General features: G+C 35.9%; 1 protein-coding gene across 1 annotated transcript; it reads right to left on the bottom strand.

Annotated features, from left to right (window-relative positions):
* Positions 1-14,546: 14,546 nt before the first annotated feature.
* Positions 14,547-15,339, bottom strand: ZCCHC13 (zinc finger CCHC-type containing 13). The gene has a single exon (XM_025466213.3). It carries the CDS (start codon positions 15,240-15,242, stop codon positions 14,727-14,729), a length of 516 nt encoding a protein of 171 aa, XP_025321998.1. The 5' UTR covers positions 15,243-15,339; the 3' UTR covers positions 14,547-14,726.
* Positions 15,340-22,365: the final 7,026 nt, after the last annotated feature.

Here is a 22,365-nt window from a genome sequence, read left to right as displayed (position 1 = left end):
GAATTAATTCTTAATTCATATAATATTTACCATCTCAACCATTTTTCCAGCTTTATTAAGGTATAATGAACATGTAAAATTACATATATTTATTTATTATTTATTTATTTTAAATTTTATTTATTTATTCACGAGAGACAGAGAGAGAGAGAGAGAGAGAGAGAGGGAGAGACACAGGCAGAGGGAGAAGCAGGCTCCATGCAGGGAGCCTGACGTGGGACTCGATGATCCCGGGTCTCCAGGATGACGCCCTAGGCCGAAGGCAGGTGCTAAGCCGCTGAGCCACCCGGGAATCCCCTTATTTTTTTTAAAGATTTTATTTATGTATTTATTCATAAGAGACGCAGAGAGAGAGGCAGAGACACAGGCAGAGGGAGAAGCAGACTCCCTGTGTGGAGCCTGATGAGGGACTTGATCCCAAGACCTCAGGATCACGATCTGAGCTAAAGGCAGAGCTCAACCACTGAGCCACCCAGGTGCCCCAAATTACATATATATTTAATGTGTACAACTTGATGATTTAATGTACATATGCATTGTAAAATGATTACGACAATCAAGTTAATTAACAAATAACCTCACAATCGCCTTTTTATTTATTTATTTATTTATTTATTTATTTATTTATTTATTTATTTATGTTTGGTTAGCATGCTCAAGATCTATTCTCTTAGCAAGTTTCAAGAACACAATACAATGTTATAACTACAGCCACTAAGTTGCACATTAGATCCTCAGAACTTATTCATTTTATAATTGAATGTTTGTTTCCTTTCACCAATATCTCCCCATATATGCCCCACCACTCAGCTACTGGTAACCATCATTGTACTATTTGCTTCTGTGAATTTACTTTTTTTTTAAGATTCCACATATAGATGACACCACACAGTATTTGTCTTTCTCTTTCCAGCTTTCTTCGCTTTATAATGCTCTCCAGTTTCATCTATGTTGATGCAAATAGCAGAATTTCCTTCTTTTTCACGACCAAATAATATTCACATTTTCTTTTTTTATTAAAGTATAATGGAGATACAATATTATATTAGTTTCAGGTGTAGAACACATTAATTTAGCAAGTCTATATGCTACTTAATGCTGCACAATAAGTGTAGTCAACATCTGTCATATACAATGTCATTATAATATCATTGACTGTATTCTTTATGCTGTATTTTCATCTCCGTGACCCTCATTTTCCTCATCCATACAACACTTTGTTTCCATGTCTTGGCTACTGTGAATGATGTTTTAGTCAACATGGGGGTGCAGATATCTCTTTGAAATCCTGTTTTCATTTCCTTTGGATATACACCCAAAAGTGGGATTGCAATGTACAATGTACATTGTAATTATACTTTAAATTTTTTTGAAAAAAAAAATGACTATCAATTTACATTTCTACCAGTGTACAGGGGTTCTATTTTCTCCACATCCTTGACAATACTTGATATCTTTTTTCTTTTTTATATTAACAATTCTGTCAGATAATATTTCATTGTGATTTTGATTTACATTTCCGTGATGTTTAGTGATATTGAGCAATATTTCATATAACCTGTTAGCCATTTGTATATCTTTGGAAAGATATTCAAGTCCTTTGTCCATTTTTAATCAGATTATTTTTTGCTATTTAATTCATTGTATAAATGTTTTATATATTTTGGATATTAACACTTTATCAGATACATAGTGTGCAAATATTTTTTCCCATTTTGTAGGTTGCCTTTTCATTTTGTTGAACCATGTAAAATTTGCCCTCATGTGTCTGGGTTATTTCGCTTAGCATAATATCTTCAGGGTCCATCCATCTCATGGTACATGTCAGAATTTCCTTCCTTGTTAAGGCTGAATAATATTCCATTGTATGTATATGCCACATTTTATTGATTTATTCCTCGTTGATGGGCACTTTGGTTGCTTCCACCTCTTAGCTACTGTGAACTATATATGCTACATACAAATATTTCTTCAGAACCCTACTTTCAATTATTTTGGATATATCCCCAAAAGTGGAATTGCTGAGTCATATGCTAATATTATTTTTAATTTTTTGAGGAGCTGCCATACTAGATTTTTATCTTTATTTTATCTTTGAAAACTTTTTGTCTTTATCCTCAAAGCCCAGGAAATCACTACCTCTAGGGCAAGATGTTTTATCACCAGTGTATGTAGAGAACTTTCTTAATTTTAGGCATTCACTGAATTAAAAACTGAATCACTGCTACCCTCATATAATATATCACCTTCATCTCTAGTGTCAATGACATTATTATTTTCACAAAGTGCACACAGTTTTCACTGCTCTTCATCAATTCATTATATCTGATCTAGTATCTGATATCATTTTTCTCTTCTTGAAGAACATTCTTTAGAACTTCCTTTAGTTCCACTGTTCTAGTGGCAAAATCTTTCAGTTTTTGTTTCACTGGAGATGTCCATTTTTATCTTATCACTACTATTTTTGTCATGCCAAATCATTTACTTTCTATTCACATTTTTATTATGAAAAAATTCAAACACAGAAAAGCTAAAAGAATAATGCAGTGTACTCTGTATACCACTATGTGAATTCAACAAATGTTAACATCTTGTCATATTTGATTTAATGTCTCTCTGTTCATGTGTGTGTGTGTGTGTATGCATGTGTATGTATAAAATCCATGAGGAATTCATAGAAACAGAAAGTAAAAAATGGTGGTTACCAGGGACTGAGGATTGGGGGGAAATAGAGTTATTGTTTATTTTTTATTTTATTTTATTTTTGAGAGTTCTTGTTTAGTGGGTGTGGAATTTTAGTTTTGTAAGATGAAAAACTTCTGACTGGATTGTGTGTTTTTATCCATTCTTTTAATCTCTGTGAATATACTTAACACTACTGAACTATACACTTAAAAGTGATTAAGATGGTAAAATTTATGTTAACGCTTTTTATCACAATTTTTTAAAAACCCTAGAAAAGTTTTTTTATGAATATCTAAAGCACAACAAAATACATGGCTCTACAAATATATGGTAAGAAGAAAAATTGGGGGAAAATATGATGCTGTACCAGTCATCTTATCAATCACAACATTAATTCTTCCAACATAGTTCCAGATGGTCTAACTTGTACTCTGTTATGAATATAGTGGCTTAGAGTCATCTGTATTTAAAATGGAGCAGTGGTCTAATAAGCTGTAATGAAAGGGGATATGTTACTTCTTGTTCACTCTCGTCCCTGGGGTGCAGCTTTTTGAAGTCTGTGCTGCTCCTGGCTGTGTTTGCCTTCAAAACTATTCTATTTTTCCTGCTCTCAGCCTCTTGGAGAAAAGTCTCCATGGTTGGGAGGAAGAAAGATGCCAGGGCATTTCTCTGAATTTTGGGCAGCTTCTCTGGCAGTGACTCATTTCTCTATCTTCATTTCTTCATACCTTAGTCAATAAGATATAACTGTACTGAATCTTTTTTTAATATATAATTATATTTTTGTTTCCTGTAAAGTTTCTTGATTTAAAGTCTATTTTGGGGGCACCTGGATGGCTCAGTCAGTTAGGCAGCTGTCTTTGGCTCAGGTCATGATCTCAGGGTCCTGGAATCAAGCCCCATGTCAGGTCCCTGCTCAGCAGGAAGTCTGCTTCTCCCTCTGCCCCGTCCCTGCCTGTGCTTTCTCTCTCTCTCTCAAATAAAAGTAAGTAAGTAAATAAATAAATAAATAAATAAATAAATAAATAAATAAATAAAATATTTGTAAAAACAGTTTTTAAAAATAAAAATAAATTAAGTCTATTTTGGCTGATATTAGTATGGTCATCCCTGATCTCTTTTGGTTATAATTTGCATGGAATACCTTTTTCCATGCTTTCACTTCCAATGTATTTGTATCTTTATATCTAAAATGAGTCTCTTGTAAGAACAAACTGATGGTTACCAGAGGGGAGGAGAGTAGCCGAATGGGTTAAACAGGTGACGGGGATTAAGAAGTCCACTTGTTCTGATGAGCACTGAGTCATGTATAGAATTGTTGAATCACATGAAACTAATATAACACTGTTTGTTAACTGAGTGAAATTAAAATAAAAACTTTTAATTAATTAATTAATTAATTGATTTAAAAATTAATCTCTTGTAGACAGTATATAGTTGGCTCGTGTGTTTTTATCCATTCTTTCCTTTTGACAGAGTTTAACCATTTACACTTAAGGTAATTACTGATAAGGAGGGACTTCTGCATTTTACAATCTGTTTTCTATATATCTTATAGCTTTTGTCCCTCGTCGCATGCATTACTGTATTATTTTGTGTTTAGTTGATTTTTGTAGTGAAATGTTTAATTTCCTTCCTCATTTCCTTTTATGTATTTTCTGTAGCTATTTAATTTGCAGTTACCAAGGGTTACATTTAGCATCCTAATTTTAATATATAACTGCTTAACTTGGGGATCCCTGGGTGGCTCAGCGGTTTGGCGCCTGCCTTTAGCCCAGGGCGCGATCCAGGAGTCTCGGGATCGAGTCCTGCGTCGGGCTCCTGGCATGGAGCCTGCTTCTCTCTCTGCCTGTGTCTCTGCCTCTCTATCTATCATCTATCTATCTATTATCTATCTATCTATCTATCTATCTATCTATCTATCTATCATCTCTATCATGAATAAATAAACAAAATCTTTAAAAAAAATAACTGCTTAACTTTGATAACATACAAAGATTCTGTTCCTTCACAACTCTATCTCCACCTCTTTCAGTTGTCAATGTGACAAAATTATCTTTATACACTGTGTGTCACAAAACACAAACTAATAATCTTTTAAAATGTGTTAGCTTCTTAAATCATGTAGAAAAAATTTTGGAGTTACAAATCAAAGTTATAATAATAGTACCTCTTATAATTGCCTATTATTAAAATCTTTAGGGATGCCTGGGTGGCTCAGCGGTTGAGCATCTGCCTTTGGCTCAGGGCGTGGTCCTGGAGTCCTGGGATCCAGTCCCACTTCAGGCTTCCTGCATGGAGCCTGCTTCTCCCTCTGCCTGTGTCTCTGCTTCTCTCTCTCTCTGTGTCTCTCATGAATAAATACATAAATTCTTTTTAAAAAAACTCAGCTTTTATCTGGGAATGTCTTAATTTCTCCCTCACTTTTGAAGGACAATTTTACTGAATATAGAATCTTTGCTTCCTGGGACTTTTCTTTGAATATATCAGGATACCGCCTCTGATCTCCAAAGTTTTTGATGAGAAACCTGCTGATAATATGTATTGAAGATTCCCTTGTATGTGATGAGTTGCTTCTCTCTTGCTGCTTTCAATATTCTCTTTTCCTTTGGCATTTGTAAGTTTGATCCCTTTGAGTTCATCTTACTTAGAATTCTTTGAGCATCTTGGATGTTTGTATTCATATCTTTCATCAAATTTGGGCTATCTCCAGCCATTATTTCTTCAAATAATCTCTCTGCTCCTTTCTTCTCTCTTCTCCCTCTGAAACTCCCACAATGTGTAAAAAAGCTTCTTAATGGCATCTCGCAGGTCCCTTCAGCTCATGTTCACTTTTCATTATTCTTTTTATTTCTGTTAATCAAACTCAATACCTTCCATTGCCCCATCTTGAAGTTTACTGATTATTTTTTATGTCTGTTCAAATCTGCCTTTGAATCCTTCTGGTGATTTTTAAATTTTAGTTATTGTGCTTTTCAGCTCCAGAATTTCTTTTTTGGTTTCTTTTTAGATTTTTTCTTTTTTTAAGATTTTATTTATTTATTCATGAGAGACACACACACACAGAGAAGGGGGCAGAGACACAAGCAGAGGGAGAAGCAGGCTCCATGCAGGGATCCTGATGTGGGACTAGATCCCAGGACTCCAGGATCACACCCTGGGCCAAAGGCAGGCGCTAAACCACTGAACCACCCAGGGATCCCCCCTTTTTAGATTTTCTGTCTCCTTAATGATACTTCCATTTTGCTATTCATTATTTTTATGACTTTCTCCACATCTTCCTTTAATTAACTGAACATCTTTAAGACTGTTGCTTAAAATATTTTTCTAGTAGATTTGACACCAAGTGTTTTTCAGGGACAATTTTTGTTGATTTTTTTCCCTTTGAATACTTCTTTTCTTTATATGGCTTGTGATTTTTTGTTGTTGAAAACTAGACATTTGAATCTAATAATGTAGTAATTCCAAAAATCAGATTCTCCCTCTTCCACAGATTTTGCTGTCTTTTGCTATAATTGTTTTAGGCTGTCTCTATGCTGAGTTTCAGCCTGTGGTAGGAACTTAAGATCTTCTCATGTCTTTTTTGAGCCTTTCTGTGGGCATGCATGCTCACTCTCTAATTTCCCCATACATAAAGTTGTTTTTACATTTCCTGATCTCTAATATCTGGCTCTCTAAAGGAGAAAAATGAGGAATCAAAGGGGAGAGGAGGGGAAAAGGCACCAGCCCTTTAAATCCACTGAGAGTCACTTCAGCCAAAGAGGATGGGATTTGTAACAATACAGGGAGATGCAACAACAGTGGCCACTGCTTTTTTGTCTGTATCTCTATGATTCAAACCAACAGTTGATGATCAGAAGGCAGATCACTGATAGTTGGAGAACATGGTCTTTTTTGCCTACCATGGCTCCTGCAAGCTGTGTGTAAGCTGCTCCAGGGACACATGCATAGCTGCCTGCCTTTGGCTGGGGATGGGAAATGAGTGGCTGCTACCATTTTAAGAACTGAAATTGACCAAAATTAACTTCAATTTGCTATCCAAGCCTTCCCCTGGAAGTTTTGATCTTTCAATACACTCCAGAATTCCAAAATAGTTACATCAGACAGTTTCTGCCAGTGCAGTTGTCTAGGAGGGAAGACAGATTCCTGATGCTTCCTACCCAACCATCTTCCCAGAATCCTCTCACCCAAGAGCCCTAATGTTTAATACACTTTAATTTTTAGAAGTGTTAGACTTACAAAAAAAGGGGAATATAGTATAGGGAGTCACCATATACCTTGCACCCAGTTTCCCCTATTATTAACAGTTTTTATCAGTATGGTACATTTGTTATAATTAATGAACCAATATTGATACTTAATTATTAACTAACATCCATAATTCATTCAGATTCCCTTACTTTTAAACTAATGTCCTTTTTCTCTTCCAAGATTCTATACAGGATATCTCATTATATTTACTTGTCATGTCTCATCATGACTCATCTTGACTGTGATCATTTTGACACTTCCCTTATTTTTGATGACTTTGACAGTTTGGGGGAGTACAGGTCATATATTTTGTAGGAATCCTTTCTCTCAGAATTTATCTGATGTTTTTCTCAAGATTAGACTAGGGTTACATGTTTGTAGGAGAAAGATGGCAAGGTAAAGTGTTGTTTTAATCATATTATATAAAGGGTACAGGGATGCCTGGATGGCTCAGTGCTTAAGTACCTGCCTTCAGTCCACGGTGTGATCCTGGGGTTCGGGATCAAGTCCCACATTGGGACCTCCTGAGGGGAGCCTACTTCTCCCTCTACCTGTGTCTCTGCCTCTCTCTTTCTGTATCTCTCATGAATAAATAAAATATTTTTAAAGGGTATATACTTCAATATCACTCATCATCACTGAACTGCAAATCAAAAACTACAATGAGATATCACCTTACACCTGTAAGAATGGCTAAAATCAAAAACACAAAAAAATAAGAAGTTTTGGCAAGGATGTGGAGAAAAAAAAGGAACCCTTGCTCACTGTTGGTGGGAATGCAAACTGGTAAAGTCACTCTGGAAAACAATATGGAGATTCCTCAAAGAGCTTTAAAATAGAACTACTCTACAAACCAGTAATCATAGTACTGGGTATTTACCCCCAAAATACAAAAACACTAATTCAAGGGGATACACATACCCTCATGTTTATTGAAGTATCATTTATAATAGCCAAATTATGGAAGCAGTCCTAGTGTCCATCAATAAGTAAATGGAGAAAGAAGATGTGGTGTATACATACATATAATGGAATATTACTCAGCCATAAAAAGGAATGAAATCTTGCCATTTTCAATGACATGAATGGAACTAGAGAGTATAATGCTACGCATAATAAATTAGAGAAAGACTGATCTCACTCATATGTGAAATTTAAGAGACAAAACAAATGAGCGAAGCAACAATAAAAGAGAGAAAAGCAAACCAAGAAACATACTCTAGAGAACAAGCATGGTTACCATAAGGGAAATGGGTGAGGGGGTAGATGAAATAGGTAATGGGAACTAAAGAATATACTTATTGTGATGAGCCCTGAATAATGTACAGAACTGCTGAATCACTATATTGTACACCTGAAACTACTATACACTGTATGTTAATTATACTAGAATTAAAATAAAAAAACTTAATTAAAAATGTGTACCTACTATCAACATTATTTGTGACTGTGCATGTTGAAATTGATCACCTGTTTTAGGTAGTGTTTGTCAGGTTTTTCCATTGTGAAGCTCTATTTTTTAAAATTAAACTTTTCATTGTAGGACAATCATAGATTTACATATAGTTGTTAGAAGTAATACATAAATATCGCATGTACCCAGTTTTCCCCAATGGTTACATAAAAATATAGTGCAATATCACAACTAGAAAAGTGGCATTGATACAGTCAAAACTCAGACATTTCCATCACCATTTGCATCCTTTATGTTATGCTTCTATAGCCGCACCCACTTTCTTCTCACTCTCACTCCCTACTTAATCCTCGATGATCATTAATTTGTTATCCATTTCTCTAACTGTATGATTTCCCAAATGTTACATAAACAGCATCATACAGTATATGATCTTTGGGAATTGGCCTTTTTTCAGTCAATATTATTTCTCTGGAGATTCGTCTACATTTTTTTATGAATTGATAGTTTATTCTTTCTTATTTTGAGTAATAATGCATTATGGCTATACTACAATTTGACCATACACTCATTGAAGGGCAGCTGCATTGTTTCCATTTATTGGCAAATAAAGCTGCTATAAGCATTTGTGTACAGGCTTTTTTACGTGAAGTATTCATTATTCTGGTTACATGCCCAAGAGTACAATTGCTAGGTTGTATGGTGGTTGCATGTGTACTTTTTAAAGAAGCTGCCAAACTATTTTCAAGAGTGGCTGTACCATTTTATATTCCTACCAGCAACGTATAAATAATTCAATTTCTCTACATTCTTGCCAACATTTGATGTTGCCACTATTTTTTTTAATTTTAGCAACCCTGATAAGTATGTTGTGATATCTTACTGTGGTTTTAGCTTGCATTTCCCTAGTGGATAATGATATTGAATATCTTAATGTTTCTTTATTTGACATCTGTATATTTTCTTTAGTGAGAAGTCTCTTCATGTGTTTTACCCATTTTGTAACTGGGTTGTTCAAATTTGCAACTGTTGAGTTTTAAGAGTTGTTTTATATATTCTAAATACTAGTCCTTTCTTGGATATGTGGTTTATACATATTTTCTACAATTCTGCAGCTTGTCTTTTCATTCTGTCTGTTGGATATTTCAGAGCAAAAGCTTCAAAATTTCATGTCCAATTTATCAATTTTTCCTTTGGTTGTGTTTTTGTTGTTATGCTTAGGAACTCATTACTTACCCATAGATCCCAAAAACTTTTTTTCCTAAAAGTATTATAGTTTACATTTTACAATTGAGTGTGTGGTTGTTTTTAATTGATTTTTGTCTAAGATTCCTTTTTCTTTACTCCATTAAACTGATTCTACTCCTTTTTTAAAGATTTATTTATTTGTTCATGAGAAACACAGAGAGAGAGAGAGAGAGAGAGACAGGAAGAGGGAGAAGCAGGCTCCATGCAAGGAGCCCAATGCAGAACTCGATCCTGGGACTCCAGGATCATGCCCTGGGCCGAAGACAGGCGCTAAACCACTGAGCCACCCAGGTATCCCCTGATTCTACACCTTTATCACAGTTCAGTTGGGCATATTTATAAGAATCGACTTCTGTGTTTTCTGTTCTATTATATTGATCTACACATATCTATATCTCCACCTATACCACTCAGTTTTGATTACTATGGCAATTAAATAAGTCTTGAAACTGGATAGACCAATTGCTCCCACTTTATTCTTGTTTTTCAAAATTGTTTTAGCTATTCTACTTCCTTTCCCTTTGCCTGTAAGTGAATAATCTATATATACAAAAAAAATCTTGCTGAGATTTCTATAGGATTTGCATCAACTTGTTTCTCCATTTATTTAGGCCTTTGATTTCTTTCATCAGCGTTTTGTACCTTTCAGCATACAATTGTTTTTTTTCAGCATACAATTATTGTACATGTTTATTAAATTGACACTTAGATATTTCTCTCTTTTGAGTGATTAAAACTAGTATTCCTTTTTTAGTTGCAGTATTTGTTGCTAGTATATGGAAATACAATAGATTTTTGTGTTTTTCTTCTATCTTCCAACTTTGTTGAAATTATTAGTTCTAGGAAGGGTCTTTTGGAGATTACTTGGGATTTTCTACATAGACAATCATGTCACCTGCCAACAGGAAGAATTTTAGTTGTTTCTCTCCAATTTGTATGCCTTCCATTTCCCACTATTACCTTATTGCAGTAACTTGAACTACCCTCACTATGTTGAATAAGAGTCGTGAGAGCTGATATCCTTGCCTTTTTCTTGATCTCCAAAAAAAAGCATTCTGTCTTTCACTATTAAATATGTTAACTGTAGTTTTTTTTTGTAGATGTTCTTTATCATGTTGAGGAAGTTCCCCTATATTCCTATTTTTCTGAGAGCTTATATCATGAATGAATATTGGATTTTATCAAATGCCTTTCCTGCATTAATTTACATGAGTATGTGGTTTTTTCTTTAGTTTATTTATACATTGGCTTATATTTATGGATTTTTGAATCCTGAACCAATCTTGTGTCCTTGGGAAGAAATCTCATTTGGGTATGATATATAATTCGTTTGATATATTGCTGAATTTTATTTGCTAATATTTTGTCAAAGATTTTTGCATTATATTCATAAGAGATATTGATCTGTGGTTTTGTTTTTTGTTCTGTCATTGTCTAATTTTTTATTAAGGTAATTCTAGTTTTATAAAATGTATTGGGAAATGTTCCTTGCTCTTCTATTTTCTATATTCCCAGGCTGCCTCCCCCCGGACCTTTGGCTAGTGAAAGTGGACTTCTCTTGAGGCTTTTTATTGGTGTGAATTGGTATGAATTCTTTCTCAAAAATTTGATAGAATTTTACAGTGACATCATATGTGCCTGGAGATTTTTTGAGGGGGAATATTTATTTACTAATTCAATTTCCTTAATAGCTGAAGAGCTAGTCACATTACCCATTTTATATTGGGTGAGTTGTGATAGCTTGTGTTTTTCAAAGAATTGGTCCATTTCATCTAAGTTGTACAATTCATGTGTGTATAGTTTCTTATCATAATCCTTTATTATTCCTTTGATGTCTGCAGGCTTGATAGTGATATCCCCTATTTCATGCCCGATATTGATAATTTATCTCTCCTCTTTTTTTTTCTTGGTTAGTTTTGCTGGAGCTTTTATCAATTTTTAAAATCTTTTCAAAAAGCCACTTCATTACTGATGGGCTTTCTCTGCACAGCACTCCAACTGAGATGCTGGGGCACTTTGTTGCAGCATTATCAGGGTAAGCCTAGGCTCCCCATTAGGCTTTTGCTGGTGGTGGGTGGGGCCATAGTTTTACTTGTGATGTTCGGCTGAAGTAAAGCAATTATTGTATAAAAGTTTTCTATCTTTCTAGGCTGCCTCTCTCCTGGTCCTTTGGCTAGTGAAAGCAGGCTTTTGTTGGGCCTTTATTTCTGTGCCTGTTAAAATTTCTTCAGCTTCAAGTTCAGGATATATGAGGCAAAAAAAAAAAAAAAAAAGAAAAGAGAAAAGAAAACAGGGAACTCACTGCAATGTAGTTCCTTTGATCCAAAGGCCTTTACCCATCTTTTTCTATCTTTCAGAGTCTTCTCATGTTTGTTTTATAATGTTTGAGGTTTCTACTGCACTGAATGGGAATAGGTAAAAGTGCATCTATTCAATCTTCTTGGAAGAAGAAGCCCCATTAGCCCTATTTTAAGATTTATTTATTTATTTATTTATTTATTTATTTATTTATTTAATGAGAGACACAGAGAGAGGCAGAGACATAGGCAGAGGGAGACATAGGCTCCCTGCAGGGAGCCTGATGCGGGACTTGATTCCAGCACCCTGGGATCATGACCTGAGCCAAAGGCAGACGCTCAACTCGCTGAGGTGCCCCCTTATTTTAAGTTAAAGAGATGTTCTGTTATTTCGTTTTTAAATTAGAAAGGAACTTGAATTTGATTAAAATTTTTTTTGCCTCTATTAAGATAATGTGCTTTCCAGTTTGTATCTACAAATATGAGAATATAAACAGCTTTAACTGAACTTCTGTGGTGAATGTTGTTTATCCCCAAGCATACAGCAAAGGTTATAGACTCAAGCAACTAGAGGAGCCTGGCAGGTAAAGTTAATGAGAAAGGAACTGCTTGTTGGGTTTTTGCAAGATTATGGGGAAGAGGGGATGGGGACATGTGACCTGCCTATAGGGAGAAAATGCTACTCACCTTCAGCTGAAAGCTTCCACCCAGAAATGGGTGACTATTGCTTCCTGATCTTTATGTTCTAGAGAGATCAGAAATGAGAATTTCTACAGAAAATGTTGCAATTTTTAAATGTTGGCATCTAATTCATGAATATTGTTAAACAACGTGTAGGTCAGACTAAACATAGTATGGATCTGATTTAGTAAAAGGGCTACCATTTTGTAACTTCTGACACAGGGATACTAATGAGTCAAAGTAGGGCTTCCTTTCCTCCCAAAATAGAAAAAAAATGCCCAGAAGGAATGTAAAGAAGACTTCAATGTTAAATGTGTTCTTTAAAAGCAACATAGTGTATTTTCCCCCTCCAACTCTGGGCCAATCTCCTGAGGACATGGGAAATGAAACTCCAGATTGTTTAGGGGGATTCAAATGCAGAGATCTGTGTTTCTCCTTTCCTAGAGCTCAGCATGAGTCTCAGTGATAAGACTGGAGAATTGTTTGGCTCAGAGTGATATAGGGGTTTCATGTTGAGTCTTAGAAGATTGAAATGAGGATTGCCTCACTTAGGGGCTGAGAGTGTGAGTGTGCCGGAGTTTATCTTGTTGCAACAGCACACAAAGACAGAATCAATTTCTAAGGAACCCAATACAGTCACAGAAGTTGAAACTCAGCTGCACTGAAGGGATCTTTTAGATGGGAATGAAAGATTACACATGAAGTTTTATGGAGATTCATAAAAGAAATTGGCTTCAGTTATAAAATCAGTTAAATTTCCTTGACCTCATGAGTTTATAGACCAAAAATTGTACCCTGTACACTATCTTTTCTAATATAAATTCTATCATATCCTAGGCATGACATGAAGTTATTACTTTACAAATAATTTTTCTATTACAACTTCAATTATAGTTACTTCTCCCATCCCAGGTTTTATTTAGAATTTAAAAGTACCTTTTCTAAGTTATAGATTCTCAATTGTTTTTCAGATTTGATTTTTTTAAAGATTTTATTTATTCATGAGACACACACAGAGAGAAGTGGCTCCACGCAGGGAGCCTGATGCGGGACTGGATCTCGGGACTCCAGGATTACACCCTGGGCTGAAGGCAGACGCTTAACCACTGAACCACCCAGGCATCTCTCAGATTTGATTTAAGAATAGATTCCAGCATTTGAAACAACATTTTTATATCTGTGACAACACACTTTTCAGAAACTCCTAAATATAAATATAATTTTCCTATCTATGCAAATGGATCTTTTTAATCGTCGAAGTCCCAATCAATGTTTAATGTCAATGTTTATATTTGTTCTCTTAGATTTGAAAAACATGTAAGTCCAAACTTTGTCATAAATATGTTTATGTCAACCACTTGCTGTTAAGGTTTTTTTTTTTTTTTTTTTTCATTTCTCATTGCTCTCTCTCTTTCAAAACTACTTACATACATTATACACATTTTCTGGTTTATTTTCATTAAAGTGTATACTCTATGTAGGGCCAGATAGAGATATCTTTCAACATTATTTAAAAGCTAATGAAATCAGATAATTCAAAGCAATCAATATATAGTAAAGTTAAAATTACTTTGGCAAGGTCATAGACATTTTTAGAATCAGCTTTATTTATCAATGAATCTCTGAAGAAATGTCACTTCCTCAGGGTGCCTTGTGCATCTAAGACAGAAACACATGTCCCCTCCCCAGCACATTCTATCCTTCTACCTGGTGTTTTTTTTCTCTGTAGCAATTTATCTTCACTGACACTCTATATTATTTGTTAATAGATTCTAGGCCTATGTTCCCAAACTTGATCTGATTTGTTCACTGATATATCCCCAATTCCTCCATAGTGGCTGGCACACAGTAGTAGTTTGTTACATGTTAAATCAAAGTATGAAGACCCTAGAAGTTGCCTAATGCCTAGTATGACTGTCCAATAATCAGATTCACCAGTGGCGCGGAAACACATTACAGTATAAGACATCTAAAAGTGAACAACTTTTTTTGAGATTTTTCCAGCCGTTTCCTCCTTCAACGTGGTAATTAAAGCTCACTGACCTGGAATTAGCCTCCATTTATCAACTTTTGGTCAGTGAAGAGGTTTCAGAGAAAATAATACAATTATCAATCAGTAAACGGAAGAGGGGGAAGACAAAGGGGAAATATTAAGCGGTGGCCTCAATGGGGCATTCCCGGGCCAGATGTCCCGACTCGCCACAACGGTAACAGTTGACTTCACTCGTTTTGCTGCAGTTGATGGCCACGTGGCCTGTCTCGCCACAACGGTAACACTTAACTTGGGTGCAGTCTTTCTGAATGTGGCCATATTCACCGCAAGAGTAGCACTTCTGCTCTTCCTGACGGTCACAATCACGAGCCAGATGGCCTGGTCGGCCACAAGTGTAACAGCACTGCTCTCTCTCTCTTTTAGGCTCAATACAGTCTTTAGCGATGTGGCCACTTCTCCCACAGTTGTAGCAGATGTCCTCGAGAAGGTCACAATTCTTAGCATGATGACCAGACTTACCACAGCGGTAACAGATGTCAGGTAGGTTGGTGGAACTGCACGGAGAACCTCTGCCACGGCCTCTAGCTCCGCGCCCTCGACTCCCTCCTACTCTAGGGCATCCCCTGGCCCAGTGGCCAGAGCGTCCACACCTGAAACATTCTTTACTGCTCATGGTGGCAGTGAGATCTTAGGGTGAGCGGGCCCACCACTGCCCCGGAGGCTCAGACGCAACTCCCCTTAGGGCGGCTTAGAAACAAGTGGCCGTTTTTCTCTAGGGGCCTCAGCAACGTCACACAAGGTTTGCGTATGGCCCCAATTATGTGTCACCGGCATTCCAGCTGCCCTTCCCCCCCTGACTTTTTCTATCCTTGAAGCCAAAAGCAGGGCTGAGTGTTGGTGTTTTTTAAAATGATAAACACTTGGATCTTTAAGTTTGTTTGAATCCCTCCCAGTCCAGAAAATATACCCTGTACGGTTCCTTGTAATTAAGAGTTAGGTCTTCTTTGTGATCTAGTGGATGACGTTTTTGTATATTCCCTACGTACATACGAAAAATCTGTATGAGATTAATCTAGTAAAGGAAAGAAATTATAGCAAATTAGACTAACGTCCTTTTTGTTTTAAAAAATAAAATACAAATGTTCATAAAGATATAAGTAAGGTATGTAAGGTAGAAAAAATCTTTAAAATGCCACGGTAAGGGGCACCTGGGTGGCTGAGTCAGTTAAGCGCCATAGGCTCAGGTTATTATCACTGGGTTCCTGGATCCAGCCCCCAGTCAGATTCCCTGCTTAGCGCAGGATCTGCTTCTCCCTCTGCCTCTCCCCCTGCTTCCTGCTCTCTCCCTCTCTCTCTGTCAAATAAATAAATAAAATCTTTAAAAATAAATAAGAGACATCCCATGTGGCTCAGCGGTTTAGCTCCGACTTCAGTCCAGGGTATGATCCTGGAGTCTCAGAATCGAGTCCCATGTCAGACTTCCTGCGTAGAGCCTGTTTCTCCCTCTGCCTGTGTCTCTGCCTCTCTCTCTCTGTCTCTCATGAATAAATAAATAAAATATTTTTAAAAAATTAAAAATAAATAAATAAATAAAATGCCACAGTGGGATTTACTCACAATCTTTCATATTTTATTGAAGGAATCCTAGTTTTCAACATAATCATCACCACTTAAGTTAAAAAACATAACAGGGGTGAAGCAGTCAGTATAAAGAACAGATTATTAATTGGAAAATAAGTTATACAACCATAATTTAAAATTGGACACATTTCCTCTTTATTGTTTTCTAAATTGTTTGTCTTATATAAACTACATCAAGATTTACGGACATGTTCATTTATATAGATATACAAATAAGTATGGAATATTAGACACTGAAATATCAACCATAGCTATTTTGGGTTTTTATGATTGAATACAATTTTTTTCTTTGTATTTTCCTTCCCTGTACTTTACTATTTTTGAAATGAGTTTAGTTTGTTGGTAATTTAAAAAACTCACAATAAATATTTTTCTTTAAGTTACTAGTTAACTATATGTTTTGCATCTGAATTTTTATCAGACAGGCAATACAAACATATTTGGTAAAACACAGACATAAGAATCGCATGTGTAGCCGTTGGTCTTTATTTTCAAAATGACTTGGTTGGAATGTGCCACCAGTTCCATAAATGCAATGACAAAGATAAATATTTTCTTTTTTATTTACTTTTAGTTTTTAAATTTTTTTATTGGAGTTCAATTTGCCAACATATAGCATAACACCCAGTGCTCATCCCGCCAAGTGCCCCCCTCAGTGCCCATCACCCAGTCACCACAAACCCCCGCCCACTTCCCCTTCCACTGCCCCTTGTTGATTTCCCAGAGTTAGGTGTCTCTCATGTTTTGTCACCCTCACTGATATTTTCACTCATTTTCTCTCCTTTCCCTTTATTCCCTTTCACTATTTTTTATATTCCCCAAATGAGTGAGACCATATAATGTTTGTCCTTCTCTGATTGACTTATTTCACTCAGCATAATACCCTCCAGTTCCATCCACGTCGAAGCAAATGGTGGGTATTTGTCGTTTCTAATGGCTGAGTAATACTCCATTGTATACATAGACCACATCTTCTTTATCCATTCATCTTTCGATGGACACCGAGGCCCCTTCCACAGTTTGGCTGTTGTGGACATTGCTGCTATAAACATCAGGGTGCAGGTGTCCCAGTGTTTCACTGCATCTGTATCTTTGGGGTAAATCCCCAGCTGTGCAATTGCTGGGTCATAGGGCAGATCTATTTTGAACTCTTTGAGGAACCTCAAAGAGTTCAAAGCCACCATTTTCCAGAGTGGCTGTACCAGTTCACATTCCCACCAACAGTGCAAGAGGGTTCCCCTTTCTCCACATCCTCTCCAACATTTGTTGTTTCCTGCCTTAATTTTCCCCATTCTCACTGGTGTGAGGTGGTATCTCATTGTGGTTTGGATTTGTATTTCCCTGATGGCCAGTGATGTGGAGCATTTTCTCATGTGCTTGTTGGCCATGTCTATGTCTTCCTCTGTGAAATTTCTGTTCATGTCTTCGGCCCATTTCATGATTGGATTGTTTGTTTCTTTGCTGTTGAGTTAATAAATTCTTGATAGATCTTGGATACTAGCCCTTTATCTGATAGGTCATTTGCAAATATCTTCCCCCATTCTGTAGGTTGTCTTTTAGTTTTGTGGACTGTTTCTTTTGCTGTGCAGAAGCTTCTTATCTTGATGAAGTCCCAATAATTCATTTTTGCTTTTCTCTTGCCTTCATGGATGTATCTTGCAAGAAGTTGCTGTTGCCAGGTTCAAAAAGGGTGTTGCCTGTGTTCTCCTCTAGGATTTTGATGGAATCTTGTCTCACATTTAGATCTTTCATCCATTTTGAGTAAAGATAAATATTTTCAAAAATTAATGAATGTTTACAGCCAAAAAGCATGAGCTGTTGCCATATATACATAGTAATGAAAAGAGTTTTATTCCTAACAATTAAATGATGCTGCATAAATGGTTGCAAAAGGCAAAAATTCTCTCTGTGGTTCAAAACTTGATATATACGTATTAAATTAACCTTATTAATTATCACATTTATATCTCCCTTAAGGTTTATACTTTTATAGAAGTAATATATGTCCATAGCTTAAGTATTGATTTTCAAACAATTTTAAGACATGAAGATATGCATATTACATCACAATAGAAGATATGTGTGTTAGAACTCAAAAAATTTAAGAAAAAAATTTACTTTTAATGTGTGCAATGCACTTTGATGTTTTTTATTTTAGATATTAAAAGAATCATTTATTTATGCCAATAAATTTGATAACCTAATAAAATGGACAAATTTCTTATAATACACAAACTACCATAACTTGATACAACTAGATACAACTAGAAAATCTAACAAGTTCTCTATCCATTAACTATTTTTTTTTTTAATTTAGGGATGCCTGCATTGGCACCTGTCTTCGGCCCAGGACATGATCCTGAAGACCTGGATCGAGTCCCACATCGGGCTCCCTGCATAAAGCCTGCTTCTCCCTCTGCCTATGTCTCTGCCTCTCTCTGTGTGTCTCTCTTGAATAAATACATAAGACCTTAAAATTTTTTTTAATTTAGAAATTTCCAATATATTTAAAATATTTAAAATAGACTCACCTAAAAATTAGGATCATATAATAATGTAAGCTACACACACTGGAATGTGCATACGGCATAATAGTGCATACGGCAAAAGGGAACTTAAAATGATGAAGTAACTATGAAATTTATATGTCTATATCTATATATCTTAGGTTCATTATACCACCAGCTGTGTTTCCTAGCCTAGGACTGCTGGGTAAGAAAAGAAGAAAGAGGAAATAATATTCATTCTATATGTATAGAACACTAGACACTATGACATAAAGTTTGAATTAGGAGAGCAAATTATTTCTTTTTTAAAAAATATTTTATTTATTTATTTGAGAGGGAGAGCCAGAGCTGGGTGAGAAGCAGAGGGAAAAGTAGACTCCCTGCTGAACAGAAAGCCCAACTGATGTGTGGCTGGATCCCAGGACTCCTGGACCATGATCCAAGACAAAGGCAGACACTTAACCGACTGAACCACCCAGGGGCCCCACAAATGATTTCTATAAGGAAATATATTCTTTCCTGTTTTTCTTGAGACTTGAGATCCTGAAAATCTAATTCAGTTTAATATATGGGAAGACAACATGAAATTTTGGATTTAGGTGATGAATTTGTGAGCACCCGCAACTCTTTTCCCCCCTTGAGGCAAATACCTTTTTATTTTTTTTCTTTTTAAAGTTTTAATTAAATTCCGGTTAGTTAATATACAATGTAATATTAGTTTCAGGTGTAGAATTTAGTGACTCTTCATTTACGTGCAACACCCAGTGCTCATCACTACAAGTGCCCTCCTTAATACCCATCATCTATTTAACCTGTCCCTTGACCTACCTCCCGTTCAGTAACTCTCAGCTTGTTCTGCATAGTTAAGTCTGTTTCCTGGTTTGCCTCTTCCCCCCCCCCAACAATGTTCCTCTGTTTTGTTTCTTAAATTCTATATATGAGTGAAATCATATGGTGTTTGTGTTTCTCTGACTGACTTATTTCACTAGCATACTACTTTCTAGCTCCATCCACTTTGTTGCAAGTGGCAAGAATTCATTCTTCACACCATTTATATATATACACATATTCTTTATCCATTCATCAGTTGATGGACATTTGGGTTCTTTCCATAATTTGTCTATGATATTTTCTATTCATGTTGTAGTAACTGCTGGTGGTGACCTATTAAACTGATCTCTCAAATACATTAAATGATTGTAACTCACAGTTTAAAACACTGATTTAAAGAGTCATAACTATAAATACTACTTATGAGTTCTTGATGTTACAACTTTAGATGTTTCAATTTATATATGATTTTTCATTTCAGAGAATGAACATTTAGCCCTCTCTTACCTATACCATCTTTTGGTCTACACCAAAAGATGTACACTTACACTTACACATTTCAAATTCTCCACCCCAACCCCCTCCACCACCACTGCTTCACCTTTCTCTTTTTCGTGGCCAGTCCAGCTAAAGATTTTTTCAATTTTCCTGATCTTTGAAAAAGCCACTTTTGGCTTTGTCAATTTTCTCTAGTTTTTTTTTAACTCTTTATTTCATTTATTTTCACTCTAATCTTTATTCTTTCCTTCTGCTGCTTTAAACTTAGCTTGATCTTCTATGTTCAGTTTCTTAAGGTGGAGGATTAGGTTATTGACTTGAGATCTCTCCTGTTTTTATTTTTATTTATATATTTTTAAAGATTTTATTTATTCATGAGAGAGAGAGAGAGAGGCAGAGACAGAGGGAGAAGCAGGCTCCATGCAGGGAGCCCTATGTGGGACTTGATCCAGGTCTTCAGGATCATGCCCTGGGTCGAAGGCGGCGCTAAACCGCTGAGCCACCCTGGCTGCCCCTCTCCTGTTTTTATATGGGTATTTACAGCTATATATATCCCTCTGAGCACTACTCCCATATTTCACTGCTATGTCCTCTGAGCTGCATGCCACAAATTTTGGTATGTTGTGTTTTCTTTTCCATTTATCTCAAAGTGTTTATTAATTTTCTTTGTGATTACTTTTTTAAGCCATTGGATATTCAGGACTGCAATATTGAATTACCACATTTCTGTAATTTCCCCAAATTTCCTTCTATTATTGATTTGTAATTTTATTCCATTATGATTAGAGAATATATTTTGTATGATTTCAATCATTTTACATTTATTGAAGCTTGCTTTATGGTCTAGCATATGGTCTGTCTTGGAAAATGTTTCATGAGTGCTTGAGAAGAATGTTTGTTCTGCATTCCCTAGCATGTTATTTTGGAGTATTCTCTAGATGTCAATTAGATCAATTTGGCTGGTAGTATTGTTCCAGTTTTCTATATCATTGCTGATTTTCCGTCTACTTGTAGGATCCATTATTGAGAATAGAATATTAAAGTCTCCCATTATTAGTGTTGGATTATTCATTCACCTATTCAATGTTGTCTGTTTTTTCCCATTTGGGGGATCTTTTGTTAGGTTCATATATGTTTTTAGTTGTCGTGGTTTCTTGATAAATCACCCCCTTTATCATTACAAAATGCTTTAACATTTTAAATATTTCTCTAAGGCATAACATTTCTCTCATCCCACAACTCCTCTAAAGCAGGTCTACATTATCTCTTAACCAAGTGATTTTCTAAAATGCAAAGTTGACCACATCATTCTCTTGCTTAAAATCTTTCTCTTCAATAATTACTAGATAAACTCTGTTAAGCCCAAAAGAAGAAGTAATCTTCCCAAGATCAAGTTAAGACAGTGACAGAGCTAGGACTACATCTCTTGTTTCCCAACTCCCGGTTGAATAATCCCTTTATTGTATGTACCACTGAGCTGGGTACTCTGAACTGGCTTACTCAATCTTCATTTAATTATCCTTCTTTTTTTAAGATTTTATTTATTTATTCATGAGAGACACAGAAAGAGAAGCAGAGACATAGGCAAAGGGAGAAGCAGGCTCCCTGTGGGGAGCCCAATGTGGGACTTGATCCCAGAACCCTGGGATCATGCCTTGAGCTGAAGGCAGACTCTCAACCAATGCCACCCAGGCGTTCCTTAATTATTATTCTTGTTTGAGAAGTTGGAAAGTCAAAAAGTCCACTTTCTGTACTCATTTGTAGCCATAGTTCTGGAAGTAAAATAGGGTTTATCAATTAGAAGAATTGATGTTGCAGTTCAAGTCTAAAGGCTATGTGCTGGCAGAATTCTCTCTTGCTTGGGGAAGGTTAGTCTTTTCTTCTATTCAGGCCTTCAACTAATGGATAAGGCCACCCACCTTATGGAAGGTAATCTGCTTCACTCAAAGTCCACAGATTTAAATGTTAATCTCATCCAAAACCACCCTCACAGAAACATCCAGAATAATATTTGACCACATATCTGGGCACCATGGCCCAGCCAAGTTGGCATATAAAATTAACCATCACATCCTCTAAGAGAGGGTATAAGGTGAGTGAAAAGAGGGAAATATAGCCTCAGAATGTTAGCCTAAAATGGGCAGATACACCAGAGGTCTCCAAATTTCTCCTTTACCACTTCTGAGGAACTGCTTATGAATTGGAAAGTTCAGACAAATAGGTAGGCCCAAGACTCTATTTTATAGGGTTCAAAATTAACAGCTTATGCCTCCTTTTTAAATTTCTTTTCAGATGGGACCATTGTAGATTAGGGAAATT

Source organism: Canis lupus, chromosome X, assembly GCF_003254725.2.
Source record: "Canis lupus dingo isolate Sandy chromosome X, ASM325472v2, whole genome shotgun sequence".
In the NCBI taxonomy this organism is placed as follows: Eukaryota; Metazoa; Chordata; class Mammalia; order Carnivora; family Canidae; genus Canis; species Canis lupus.
The sequence above is the reverse complement of the archived record's forward strand: the minus strand, read 5'-3'. Positions and strand labels throughout refer to the sequence as shown.